The sequence below is a fragment of the Pelophylax lessonae genome (genome assembly GCF_965119305.1).
Source record: "Pelophylax lessonae genome assembly, chromosome: 3".
Lineage (NCBI taxonomy): Eukaryota > Metazoa > Chordata > Amphibia > Anura > Ranidae > Pelophylax > Pelophylax lessonae.
This window is the reverse complement of record NC_138770.1, coordinates 604,226,224-604,240,875: the sequence shown is the minus strand read 5'-3', so window position 1 is coordinate 604,240,875 and position 14,652 is coordinate 604,226,224. Positions and strand designations below refer to the sequence as shown.

At 46.9% G+C, this 14,652-nt stretch overlaps 1 protein-coding gene across 2 annotated transcripts in view; it reads right to left on the bottom strand.

The window, feature by feature from the left end:
- The window catches only part of LIN9 (lin-9 DREAM MuvB core complex component), a 120,105-nt gene that overhangs the window by 55,673 nt on the left and 49,780 nt on the right, over positions 1-14,652 (bottom strand). For both annotated transcript variants that reach the window (XM_082251640.1, XM_082251641.1), the window contains exons 6-7: positions 13,885-14,010; positions 6,967-7,124 (exon numbers count right to left, since the gene is read on the bottom strand). In XM_082251640.1, the coding sequence (XP_082107766.1) occupies positions 6,967-7,124; positions 13,885-14,010 (284 nt within the window). The remainder of the gene's footprint in view (positions 1-6,966; positions 7,125-13,884; positions 14,011-14,652) is intronic.

Sequence of the window (14,652 nt, the reverse complement as noted above, 5' to 3'; positions counted from 1 at the left end):
GAGAATCCGACTTCCTAAAGGATTCAGTGGACGACAGGTAGACCCCGATTGCCCGGACAACATCCAAGGACTGTAAAGCAAACTCCTTAGGATGCTTAGGGTTCGCACAGAGCGAAGGCAAAACAATGTCCTCATTAAGGTGAAAATCAGAAACCACCTTAGGAAGGAAGGACTGGTTAGGTCGCAAGACCACCTTGTCCCTATGTACCACCAGGTAAGGGGAGCGTCAGGACAAGGCCACCAATTCAGACACTCTGCGCGCAGAGGTGATCGCCACTAGAAAGGCAACCTTTTGCGACAGCAGAGACAAAGAAATTTCCCTGATGTTTTCAAAGGGAGGACGTTGCAAAACGGACAGAACCATTGTTCAAGTCCCAAGGAGGTAAGGGCGCCCTTCGAGGAGGGGCCAGATGACGTACACCTTGAACAAAGGTGCAAATCAACGATTTTGACGCCAAGGGACGTTGGAAAAGGACAGCCAGTGCAGATATCTGGCCCTTAATCGTGGTCAGCACCAGGCGCTGGTCCACACCAGTTTGCAGGAAGGCTAACACCCTCGCCACTGAGAAGCAGCGAGGAGAGACGCGCCTGGATTCACACCAGGCAAAATAAGCCTTCCAGGTACGGTAATAGATCTTACCGGACGAGGCCTTCCTAGCCTTGAGCAGAGTAGGTATGACCTCCGATGAGAGACCCCTGTCTCTCAGGACCTGGCTTTCAACAGCCATGCCGTTAAAGCCAACGACTGTAAAGCAGGATGGAATATCGGTCCCTGAGACAGTAGATCGTCTCGTACCGGTAGCCGCCATGGAGGCTCGACGGCCAGTTGAATGATGTCCGCGTACCAGGACCGGCGCGGCCAGTCCGGGGCCACCAGAATTACCAACTTCGGTTCCGAGACCAACCTGTGAAGAAACCTGGACAACAACTGAATCGGAGGAAAGGCATATATCAGACGATACTGGTGCCACGGCACCACCAGTGCTTCCGAGGCGTTTGCCAGGGGATCGCGCATTCTTGCTACGAACCTTCCCACCTTGTTGTTTAGCCGGGACGCGAACAGATCCACATCTGGGGATCCCCATTTCGCACACAGCATTTGAAACACCTCCGGGTGCAAGGACCATTCCCCCTGGTCCAGGGTCTGGTGGCTCAGATAATCGGCCTGCCAATTCTCCACACCCAGAATGTGAACTGATGAAAATCGCCGGGACATGTGTCTTGGCCCAAGACAAAATGCTGGTCACTTCCTGGGCCGAACAGGGCGGCTCCGAAGACGATCCGACCAATGGAGCAGGCACAGCCTGATCGCTCTTAATTCCAAGATGTTTATCGGCAGGGAGGATTCCTCCACTGACCAAGTGCCCTGGGCAGACAGGGTGCCCAGAACGCCACCCCAGCCCGACAGGCTGGCATCCGTGGTAATCACTGTCCACAGCAACGTCCACAGCAACGGCCGGAAGGACTTCCCCCTCCGCTACGGCCGGAGGCTGGAGCCACCACAGAAGATCCACTCTGGTTTGGCAACTCAAAGACACCCTCAAGTCCAAGGACTGAGGGAGCCTGTTACATCTGGCCAGTATCTCCGCTTGGAGAGACCGCGCGTGAAACTGCGCAAACGGTATCGCCTAGAAGGCTGACACCATCAACCCCAGGGACCGCATACAGGTCCTGAGCGACGAGGACTCGTTGTCCCTGAGGGACCTGACCTCGTCCTGCAGGGTTTGCAGCTTGTCCTCCGGCAGAAAAACCTTCGCTTGGGCGGAGTCCAGGACCATCCCCAAATAGGGGAGCCGAACCGAAGGAGTCAAAGTCGACTTCTGATCGTTGATGGTCCACCCAAACTCCTGGAACGTCTGAACCGTAGTGGACAGATCGCGCAGCAGGTTCTGACTGGCGCTCAACCTCAACAGGCGCTCGTCCAGATACCCCAGGATCGCAATGCCCTGTGCCCGTAACAGGGCCAAAACAGGAGCCAACACTTTACACCCTTGGAGCCGAAGCGAGACCGAAAGGTAACGCCACAAACTGATTGCGAATCGGGGGTACCTCTGATGACCCTTGAATATGGGGATGTGCAAATACACTTTATTGAGGTCGATAGAGGCCATTAAATCTCCTGGGCTCAAAGAGGCCACCACCCGTCGGAGTGATTCCATGCAGAATTTTTGAACGCGCACGAAGCGGTTCAGAGCTTTCAAGTCCAGAATTGGACGCACCTTGCCCTCCTTTCTGGACACAGTGAACAGATTTGAGTAGAACCCCTGAAATCTGTCCCGATGTGGCACCGGGACGATCACCCCCTGGGCGAAAAGATCCTGAACCGCCCGATGAAGATCTTGCAACCGATCTGGGGTCAAATGAAGATTTGAGGGAAAGAATCTGTCCGCCGGTCGCGAAAGGAATTCGATCTTGTATCCTGATTGAATGATTTCCTGAACCCACCTGTCTGGAATACGGAGCAGCCAAGGTTCTAGAAAACCGCGCAGACGTCCCCCCACCCCTGGAATGGGTAAGGGTGCCCCTTCAGGCAGTGGCGGACTGGGCCCTTGAAGGGTTTTCCCTTTTCTTCCGTTTTGAAGGCACGAAAGGACCCCTGGTTCGGTTTAAAGGAAGGGCCCCGCTTGCCGCGGAATAATCTGCCCTTCGGATTCTGGGGTAGCAGAGTGCTCTTGCCCCCAGTGACTCCTTTAACCAATTCGTCCAGGGATTCCCCAAAAAGACGAATCCCCGCATAAGGGATGTCAGACACCGTTTTTCTGGAAGTCTGGTCAGCTGACCAGCTCTTCAGCCAAATCAAGCGACAGTTAAGTACCGCGACACCAGAGAAGCGCGCCGCCAACGGGGCCTCATCCAGGGCCGCGTCACACAAATACATAACTGCCTGATCAATCTGGTCCACCATCTCCAGAGTAGCAGGAGGGGCAGAGCCAGCAACGAGGGTGCGCCTGAGCACCTTGGTCCAATCAGCCACAGCCTGAGACACCATGACGGAGGCAAAAATAGGTTTCAGCATGGAACCCGCCACCATATAGGAATGGCGGGCAAGGGATTCCAGCCTCCTATCCGTAGGGTCCCGGAACCCCCAGAGAATCCTCGGTGGGTACCAGAGTGGCCTTGTTCAATCTGGACACAGTGTGATCCACTTTTGGAGCCACAGACCAGCGCGAATCCATAGGAGACGCAAAAGGGTAACGGAGGTGAAACCGTTTTGGCACCACAAAATTGCGCTTCATATTGCGCCATTGTTCATTCACTGTCTCGTGAAACTCAGCAGGGCAAGGAAACACCTGCGCCGCCTTTCGGGATCTGCGGGTACCAAAAGATGACCGCTTGCCCGGAGGATTTGGCTCATCCTCTAGATGTAGTGTATCTTTTACAGCAGTATTCAGCGCAGACATAGCAGCACGTTCCTCGGCCGTTCCAGGGGGGGGGGGGGGGGGTAATCATCCCCCTCCTCGTCCTCCACCTCCCCATCAGACTGGGAGGAATGAGACCCTTCAAGGGGCACACTATCTACAGGAACCATATCAGACTCAGAATCAGAAGAATGAGAAAACTTAGGCCTTTTCCTAGAATCCCGTTCAGCCATCAAAAGATCCACTTTGGACGCTAAAGTCGCAAGTGCAGCAGAGGAGCCTGAATCATCCACCAAAGCTGGGGGAAATTTGCTGTCCTGGGACTCCATAAAGAAAAAAGTTTTATGGTGCTGGTCCTTTAAATCGCACGGCGATCCCACCGCAGAACACCGCTATGAAGGACTATACTGATATACCCCGCAGGCAGGAATAAAGCTGATAGCCAGAGAAATTCCCCACAAAACAGCAAAGACAGACCCCCACAAGTGTTACCACGCTTGCCTGACGATCTCCTCTGCATAAAAAAGGAAGTGATGTCACCGCATTAGGCTGAACAGGACTCAGGCTAAGGGAAAATGGCTGCCCATAGAAAGTAATAGGAGGCTCCAGGAACATGGCCGCCGACATGTGCACAGCAGAACACATTGCCACACACAAGATGGCGCCCGAAGGCGCCAAAAATACATTACATACATAGCTGCAGAAATGCCCATAGTGAAGCCAAGCAGCTGCCCACACCTAAAATGGCAGACCCGCGGTTTTTAACCCTGCAGCGGTCGCCGCATATGTCTGCACCCAAACACCCCACAAACAGTGTCACACAGGGTAGGGACCCCCACAACCCCCCACATAGCGTCCTAGACGCGGTAGAGCCCCCGCAGGGATCGGGAGTGAGGGGAGCCCCAAACGCACAGACATGAGGAGATACCACAGACACAGCAGACTGCCATCCCCAGACAGAGGCCCCACACAGAATGTACTTACCGTACCCGATGGCGTGGGCGCCTCTCATCAACGGGAAGCCTCAGCCGTCAGCCAAAACGCAGGACGCTAGCAACGCACGGAGCCGCGGTTGAGACGTCTGAGCGAGGGGCCACCTCGCGGGCTTTTATTCCTGAGGACAGGAATAGGTCGTTTGCGAGGCCAGGGCGTACGCATAACCTGCTAAATGCTCGATGGCGGGCTGGGATTCCATAAGGCCCTCTGTCCAGGAGCACCAGGACGACCAGTGCGACTCCCAGCTCCGCAAATGCCGTCATCTTCCGAAAAGCCGACAACTAGACGCTGACAAATAAACAGCTAGTAGTGCAAAGAAAAAACATTTGCAGAAAATTCATAAAACGAAGAAAGGCCGAGACCGTAGCCCCAGCACAGGGAAGCCTATCTTACTCCTAACTAGGCAGAAGACAAACTGAGTTGGGATGGCTGATAGCAGGGGGGTATTGGACCAGTGGGACAGCCCCCATAGGTGTGTCTATGTAAATTGCTTTGTTTTTAACAAGTCTTATGCCTAGCTTGCTCCTATGGATAAGAGGTCAATACCCATTGGTGAAGACTGAATGAGTGGGCGGCGACTGTCAAGAGGACGTAGGAGAAAAAGTATTGAACACACTAGCTGAAATGTTATACTTGGTACAAAATCCTTTGTTGGTAATGACAGCTTCAAGACGCCTCCTGTATGGAAAAACTAGTCGCATGCATTGCTCAGGTGTGATTTTGGCCCATTCTTCCACACAGTCTTCGAATCTTGAAGGTTCTGTGGGCCTCTTCTATGAATTCTGATCTTCAGTTCTTTCTATAGATTCTCTATTGGATTTAAGTCAGGTGATTGGCTGGGCCATTCTAAATAGCTTTATTTTCTTTTAAACCAATTGAGTGTTTCTTTGGCTGTGTGTTTGGGATTATTGTCTTGCTGAAATGTCCACCCTCGTTTCATCGTCATCATCCTGGTAGATGGCAGCAGATTTTTATCAAGAATGTCTTTGTACATTTTTCTATTCATCCTTCCTTCAATGAAATTAAGTTTGCCAGTAACGTATGCTGAAAAACAGCCACACACCGTGATGTTCCCACCGCAAACTTCACTGTTGGTATGAGGGTGTTTTTGGGGTGATGTCCAGGGCCATTTGCCTCCAAACATGGTGTGTATTATGGCATCCAAAGAGTTTAATTTTGGTCTCATCTGACCAGACTTTATTCTCCCAGTATTTCACAGGCTTGTCTAAATGTTGTGCAGCAAACTTTAAATGAGCTTCAACATGCTTTTTCTTCAGCAATGGAGTCTTGCGTGGTAGGCGTGCATATAAGTTAAAGGAGGTTAAGTGCATTACTTATTTTCTTTGAAAAAATGGGCCTGATAATTTCAGGTCTATTTGAAGCTCTCCACAAGTGGTCCTTGGCTCTTGGACAACTCTTCTGAATTTTTTTCACTACTCTGTCAGAAATCTTGCGAGGAGCACCTCGTCGTGGCCGGTTTATGGTGAAATTATGTTCCTTTCACTTCCGGATTACGGCCCCAACAGTGCTCACTGGAACATTCAGAAGTTTGGAAATCCTGTAACCAATGGCATCAGTATGTGTTGCAACAATAAGGTTGCAAAGGTCTTGAGAGCTCTTTGCTTTTACCCATCATGAGATGTTTCTTGTGTGACACCTTGGAAATGAGACACCTTTTTATAAGCCATCAGTTGAGACTGAACCAGCTGATATTAATTTGCACTGATAAGGAGCAGGATTGCTTTCCAATTACTGATAGATTTCAGCTGGTGTCTTGGCTTTCCATGCCTCTTTGTACCTCCCTTTCTTGATGTGTTCATTCCATTTTTTTTTCTTTTAAACATAACTATCCTAGAAAAATGGCGACGTATTCAATACTTTTTTTTACCAGATATATATATATATATATATATATACACACACACACACACACACACACAGTGGGTACGAAAAGTATTCAGACCCCCTAAATTTTTCACTCTTTGTTATATTGCAGCCATTTGCTAAAATCATTTAGGTTCATTCTTCTTCCTCATGAATGTACACATAGCACCCCATACTGACCGAAAAACACAGAATTGTTGACATTGTTGCAGATTTATTAAATGCATTGTGATCTGGAAGGTCTTGTATAGACAGGTGTGTGGCTTTCCTAATCAAGTCCAATCAGTATAATCAAACACAGCTGGACTCAAATAAAGGTGTAGAACCATCTCAAGGATGATCAGAAGAAATGGAAAGCACCTGAGTTAAATATACGAGTGTCACAGCAAAGGGTCTGAATACTTAGGACCATGTGATATTTCAGTTTTTCTTTTTTAATAAATCTGCAACAATGTCAACAATTCTGTGTTTTTCTGTCAGTATGGGGTGCTATGTGTACATTCATGAGGAAGAAGAATGAACCTAAATGATTTTAGCAAATGGCTGCAATATAACAAAGAGTGAAAAATTTAAGGGGGTCTGAATACTTTTCGTACCCACTGATTTTATATATATTATATATACACATACATATACATACACACACACCATACAGGCTCCTCCACGCACTAGGAAGACCTGCAACTGTAGAATTGGATTCCCCTAGAAACATTTAAACACACTTTACCTGTAACTTTAGTTCCGATGACCAGAGAGAGGGGGATTTCATCGGGCAGATCCTTAAACTGAGAGACGTCTGCCACCTTCCTCTGCTGTAAGAGGCGTATTTTCTGTCGTTTTTGTTCCAGAGCCGATCGCTCTTCTTCAAAGAATGCAGAAGAACATCTACAACGTCAACAATACAAATGTAATGCATTGAGAACCACAACTGCAAAACTTTCTGCAAACTGTTTGACATTTCATGAGCTTGGACAAAGATTAGTTTATGGACATTCCCCAGAACATTTAGGGCTGAGAGCTATATTTCAGACCAGGGAGACTGTTACTTTTCTTAAAATTATTGCAGTAGTTTTAACAGAAGAGTCTTTCCAGCATGTTAAAAATATCTATTACATTGAGTGCATTTAAAAAATGCCAGTCATTTGTTACTAGTGGCCACCGAAATTTTCGGCCGAAAATGGGTTAAATATGCCGGTACTAAAGATGGCCACCGCGGGCGCAGCGCAGGTTTCAAAAACCCCACCACTGGCCGGCGGCCCGCCTCCCGGTGATGTCACTACTACTGCGATCTGTGCATGAATGAACACACCGGGCGGGCGGGCGAGCAGCCGCTAATAGCTGTAACTATGTGAGCGCTTCACTTCCCTGTCAGGCATGTATCTCCGCTGACAGGGAAGTGAAGCGCTCACATAGTTATAGCTATTAGCGGCCGCTCGCCCGCCCGCCTGGTGTGTTAGTTCATTCATGCACAGATCGTAGTAGTGACATCACCGGGAGGTGGGCCGCCGGCCAGAGGCGGGGCTTTTGAAAGGAAGGACACAGGAGGACTGGAGCTGAGAGTAAGGAGATTGCATTGGGATTGTGAGGGACACTGAGGCGGGGGGGGGGGGGGGGACGCTGAGGCGAGCTTACCAATGGTATTAGTATTATGCAGCATGAGGGGGTTAATGTATTGTCACTGCTGGTCACTGATGAATTAGTGATCGACCAGTGGCAGTTAATTAACCCCTTTGTGCTGCATTAGTGCAACCAGTGTTGATTAACACTGATATTGGTTGCACTAATGCAGCATAAAGGGGTTAATTAACTGCCACTGGTCGGTCACTAATTCATCATGCTGCATAATACAAATACCATTGGTAATTAAATTAACCACTATACTGCGACAGGGTGGCAGCTACAAGTGTACGCCTGCCTGTTTTTGGTGTATGCCCCTGTTCTATCTATTTTAAAATTATTTGGGGGAAAAAAAAAAGTCATTTTCGGTTTCCGGCCAAGGGCATCCTGCATTTTGGGTTTCGGTCCAGAATTTTCATTTGGGTGCATCCCTATTTGTTACCTTTCCTTCAATGTGGTGGCTGCATTCGTTTTTCTTTTTTAAGTCATTTTTCACCTGCTGATCTGGCCAGCAACACCTGTCTCAGTGTGGCTCCACGCAAATTTAGATGGACTTGACTAATACATTTAAAGCTGAACTCAAGCTAACACTTTTTATATGGTTACAGCAAAATATTTTTTCCTTTTGGTATAAAGATTTTACATCAATGAGTGAAAGTGCATCATTGAAAGCACCTCTGTTAGTGTTTAAGCAGAACTAAAATTTTTAAATTTACTTCCTCTCCAACGGTCAGAGTCTCTTGACTAGCATATTGTCCCTGGGTGCCAGCCTTCTGGTACCTAGCCTGGACGGAAAGGCCTGCATGTGCGGGAGTCAGCCATCCAAGCACACAGCGACAACGCCGGTGCTGAAAAATTTTACATGTTTAAGAAGACTGCAATCAAGTAGGTATTTTCTAATGCAGAAGGGACATTGCATGCCTTTTCTGCGATAATGGCCTGCCTGCTCACAGTCTATTATAAGAATATCTCAGTTCCACTTTAAATGGTTTTAACCCTCTAGGCACTTTTGCAGGACAGCTTAGTCGGTTGAAGAAAAAAAGAAAAAAGGAAGGAAGGAAGGAAGGAAGGAAGGAAGGAAGGAAGAAAGAAAAAAGAAGAAGATGAGACTTACTGGCAGGATCACCAGAAATAGGAAAAGTATCCAATGGAAAAAACCCAAAAGCTAATGCAGTCACTACAGCCGACACAAAGCATTAGGGCTTTCTAAAGGGAGAGTACAGCAAAAGCAGTTTGCCTTCAGATGCGGTCTCAAAACTTTGTATGGAGTTAGCTGACAGAGGGATGAATCTCTCCTGTGACACATTCAGATGTGTGCGTACATTTTAGAGAAAGGTCTGGTCAGATCTGCAAAGCTACTGCTGAAGCTGGCCAAAGATGGGTAGAATTTCTAGTAAAAATGCTCAGGAAAAGAAGGTTCTAAGAAAGTTTATTTTTCTAATCATTAGTGGGTCAAATTGATGTTTATTTTCAACCACAAAGACGAGAAAGTTAGAAGGAGAAGGCTGAAAATTAGTTTTTGAATGAAAAAATATATAGCATTGTATGTGGTTTTCGTTTAGTAAAGTCCATTTATTCCAAAATCAGATGTTAAAAGCAAAAAGGTAATCTTTTGAACAAACTAATGTTCTGAGAATTTTCTTATTAATATTCAAAAGACTTTTCGTTTTAAACTATTAATTTATGGCCTGCTTAATAACAGCAGCAGCGTAGACCAAGCTCACAATTCAATTGGCAACAGGCACGATAAGACTCCAGACAAAGGCAACCGAAATACTGCAAGGTCTGAGGGATAAAACCTATCAGGAAAGACCAGATTAACTTAATATCTAGGGTCAAACATGGCTTGGGGGAAAAAACTGGAAGCCGATAAGTTTCTATGCAGAGTTGTACCAGATTTTGCACTCTTCAGCAGGGTGGATAAAAATCAATGATTTTTATCAAACAAAATAAAAAAAAAAAAAAAAAAAAAAAAAATAAAACAACAATCTGAATTTTTTAAATTTAAAATAAGACTATCAAAATTAAAAGAAAAAAAAAAAAACTGCTTTTGGAATAAAAATCTATCTTTTAAGATACGAAAATGGAGCTCATTTTTGTAGCATGAGGCTGCATATTCTGCGATAATGGGATTTTTGACTTACCATAAAATCCATTTTTCTGATGTTCATTGACAGACACAGCTCCTGATCTTCTTAACCAGTGGGTTATACTGTCCCCTACAGGAGTAGGACACAGGAGAAAAAAAAAAAGTCTGGCTACGCCTATGGGCAGTCCCAGGGGGTATACTCCATCTCTCTGCTATAGGTACTCCATTTTGCTACAAGCAGTATCAGAAGAATTACAACTCCACAGAGGGCGCTGGGTGCCGTGTCCGTCAATGAACATCAGAGAAATGGATTTTACAATAAGTCAAAAATCACATTTTCTTTTTGGTCATTGACGGACACAGCTCCTGATCTTCTTCACCATTGGGACGTCTCAAAACAGTGTTAAAAATGAAGGTTGGGAACAGCAAGAAGAATTTTCCAAGGCTAAAAAAAAATAGCCAACCAGGTAAACAGGAGCTCAAACAAAACAACCGGGGCCCACCTGGAAAAAAAAAAAACAAAAAAAACAGTATACCCTCTAAACAGGAGCCTGCAAAACCTTGCAACCAAAAGAAGCATCCCCAGATGTGAACACATCCACTTTATAGAACTTTTTGAAAGTGTACGCCGACGACCAGACGGCCACCTTGCAAACCTGCGTCATTGATGCCTGATGAAGGAAAGCCCCGGAGACACTGAGCGCCCGAGTAGGCTTTGACAGGGAAAAGAGGAACCTGACCCTTGATAGAATAGGCCTGAATCACCGTCTGTCTGAGGAAGCAGACAACCCTTTCCAAGGCCCATCTGCGAGCACAAATATGGAGTCTGGCTTCCTAGACTATGTAGCAGCCAGGTACACCCTAATTGCCCAGACCACATCCAAGGCATGCAAAGCAATTTCCTTCAGATGTTTTGGCCTGGGACACAGGGAAGGCAACACAATGTCTTCATTCAAATGAAAATCAGACACCTTTTGGAAGGAACGACGGATGGGGCGAATAACCACCTTATATTTGTGAACCACCAAGTAAGGTGAACGGCAGGATAACGCTGCCAATTCCGACACCCTGCGCGCAGAAGTGAGGGCCACCTTCTGAGACAGCGTAAGCAGGGGAGTCTCCTGAAGATTCTCAAAAGAAGGTTCTGGAGGACTGAGCACCAAATTAAGGTCGCAAGGTGGCAACGGAGACCACACTGAAGAAGATCTAAGTGCTGAAACTCCCTGAAGAAAAGTATGCACCAGGGAGTGTGTGGTCAAGGACTGTTAAAAGACAACCACCAAGGCCAACACCTTGCCCTTGATAGTACTCAAGAACAGTTACTGCTCAAGTGTACATATTGTGGGCCACAACCTCCACCTTCCTGTCAGCCGGATCCTTAAAGGCCGGGGACTCTTCAACCGGAATCATGGTTGCCTTGTTCAATCTGGAAACTGGAGGGTCCACCACTGGTGAAAAAGTACACTTTTTAAGACAGGACTCCTCATAGGGGTACTGCATAGCAAATCGCTTAGGGACCACAAGGGGAAGTTTTGGTTGTTCCCACTCTTTAGTGACAATTCTATCAAAATAGGAGGGGAAAGGAAACCCCTTTGCCGCTTTGGATGGCTTGTGAGTGCCAAAGGAAACCGCTGCCTCCATCGCAGCTTCAGCTGCGTCTTCCATCTTTAAGGTCTCCCGCACAGATACAATCAGTGCGTCCATCAGCGCCTTTGTGCGCGCAGCTACAGGAGTGGAGGAATCGTCATCACTGAGAACTCAGGGCGAATGGTCGCAGACCCAGCTGAGTGACCCATGTCCACGCTGGCCGAATCAGATTCAGGATCGGAGGAGATAGAGCCAGGGGAAGGGCAGGGGGGAGCTTTTTGATAAGACCGTCGCCCAAAAAGCCACCTCCACTCATGACACAATGTACTCCAGGACCGCCATCAATAGATGGTTGGGACCCGGAGGGCCCCGCAGCCTCCGAGAGGGGATCAGGTGGGGAAATGTGCTCCAAAGAATCCATGAGTCAATAGTGGGACCCCCACAAAAAAGGGGTAAAAACACTGCTAAGGGACACCCCCACTGCTCCGGCAGCACCACACAGTCGCCAGTAACAGAGCACCAATCGATCCTCAGCAGGGAGTGAGAGGACCCCCACCAGAAAACAGGTACCTGCAGCCACCAGCATAATCTGAACTCCACGTGTGGCAATCAGGAAACCAAATGATCCAGGAGTCAGCATCGGGGGATGAGGAGGGGCTCCCACGGCCACAATTGGCGCCCAGAGGGCTCAACTGTCATGGCCACCACCATTTTCAATGGCAAACCACCGCAAAATGGTAAGATGGCCCAAAGGGACCACCAGACCGATGAGGGGGGTGGATAACGGGAAGGAGGGGAACTTGGGAGTCCGACCGTCCCATGGAGGGGCCCACGTCCACCACAAAAACCCTCCAGGGGGAGAGGGGGGGGACAGTTACTTACCATACCAGGAATAAGGCGGACACCGCTCCAAACAGAACCTCCTCTCCATTGAAATGGGGGGCTGTCGACAGGGAGGAATGCTGCGACTCAGGCAGAGTACATATAGCAAAGAGAGGGAGTATACTCCCTGGGTCCCGAGGAGGATCCAGGCTGCTCTGTGCAAAATCAACTGCACATAGCAGGTAAGTATACCATGTTTGCCATTTAAAAAAAAAAAAAAAAAAAAAACACACCACAAGACTTTACAATCACTGAGGATCCAGCTTAGAAAAACATCACCATATTTTTTAAAAGGAAGTTGTATGGTCAAAATTTTATTATTTTGTACCATTTTATGGCTTGCTACGAAATATTTTGAGGACTTCATTTCACCTAAAAAGAGCAGCAATGACATAAAACCATTGTGGAGAACCACTTAACAGGAAGATGTGCCTCTGTAAATAAAGAGCAAATATGACTATCCTCATGTACACAGATGATTATTATATTCAATAAGACACCCAAAAAAATTGGATTAAGCTGGTTACATTCCCATGAAAGCTAAAAGGAAAAAACAAACCGAGACTTTAGGGTGAACAGAATGTACTATTGATTATCTTTAACCCTTTTTAATGCCAGGCCTCGTACTCCACTTTAAACTCACATAGCCAGGCCTGGTTTCACAAAATTTCACCTTTTTTCTTTTACAGCTTATAGAGTTCATACAAGACCCCCCGGAACCATACATTTTTTTTTTTTTAAACACAGGACTGATAATATCAAAAGATGGAGCCAATGATTTTGTAGGTCCCATGATAGTTGCGCAAATGTTTAACAATCAATATTCTAGTTAAAAATACACAAATTATTATTGGCACACAAAAATACAGGTGGGAGTTTTTCTTATTCTTTAATAAGTTTTTACATAATTTTTTTACAGTACAGTCAAAGTCCTATATCATCTTCTCCTCTGCAGCCATGCACTCTAAATCCACAGCCCGCCCCCCCCAGCGGATGCCTGGAGCCGCTGACATGCAATGGAGAGGAGCAGAGCAGAAAGCAGTGGCGGCAGAGAGGTGGTCACTTTTTTAATGAATAGTTGTGATCATTGGCTTGTCAACTGCTGATCACAGCTAATCTTTTGCCCAGTCTGAAAAGCATTTCTGGTATGAAAGGGGGGGATTCAATGGATCCAAGTCTTTCAGACATACCCAGCTGGAAGCAGTCGTCTTTTTCTGATGTAAACCTTACATCCATAGCAGCAAAATGGTTAATAGATGAATTGGATACAGGGGTTGCCATAAATGTGCAGGCTGTTTTACTGCTGTCATCCTGACCTCACTAACTCATCAGTCACTGACGTGGAACAAGGAAGGAGACCGTGAAGTCTGAAATGTCTGGCCTTCCATCCTGCATGCTTGTTCCAAGTTAGTGACTCACTACCAAGGCGGCGTTCAGCAGTCTTTCATACATTTCGACATCGGTGTTTACCTTCGTGGCTTCCCCATAAGTCGTCTGATTTTGCCCCATTCCACTCTGGTTAGTTTCCTGGTCTTGAGATTTGGGAAAGACTCTTTTAGGCAAACACAGAAATCATTATCGCCTTCAAAGAGGGGTCTGCAAACAGAAAGACGACATTAACATTAGAAAAGGCATTGTATGGATGTAACGTGCAACTTTAAAGACAAGTACCAACATCCCTAATTTACTATATAAATATAGTAAGGTATAGCAACCACTATGGAACTTTATTTTTATTTTTTGGGTACCACTTTAAGTCAGAGCGGAGGTCAACTGTTAAAGTGGTAGTAAAGCCTCATTTTGATTTTTACTTACAGGTAAGCTTATAATAAAGCTTACCTTGAGGTAAAATTAATATCACCTAAACACGCACCCTTCAGGAGATATTCTAGCAAGCAGCAGCCAGTGAGGTCACCGACGCATGCACTCTGAAAGAACATTATACCCGTGCCGTTCCTTCAGAGCGCTATGACGCGGCCGTGATTTCTGCACGCATCCATGGGAGTGACGTCATCGCGGCTCGGCCATTCAAGGTGCCGCAGTCTGCGAACCCAGAAGGAAAACCAGGTGAAGCTGGAAGCCCTGTCAACAGTGAGTGCCGCACACCTCTCGAGGGCTTCGTTCAAACTAAGCATTTCAAAATGTGCTAGTATGCATACATGTTGTATATTATCACGTTATGTAATTGCCTTGCAGGGGATCCCCCCCAACGCCGTGGTTGATTAGCACTTGAGATCA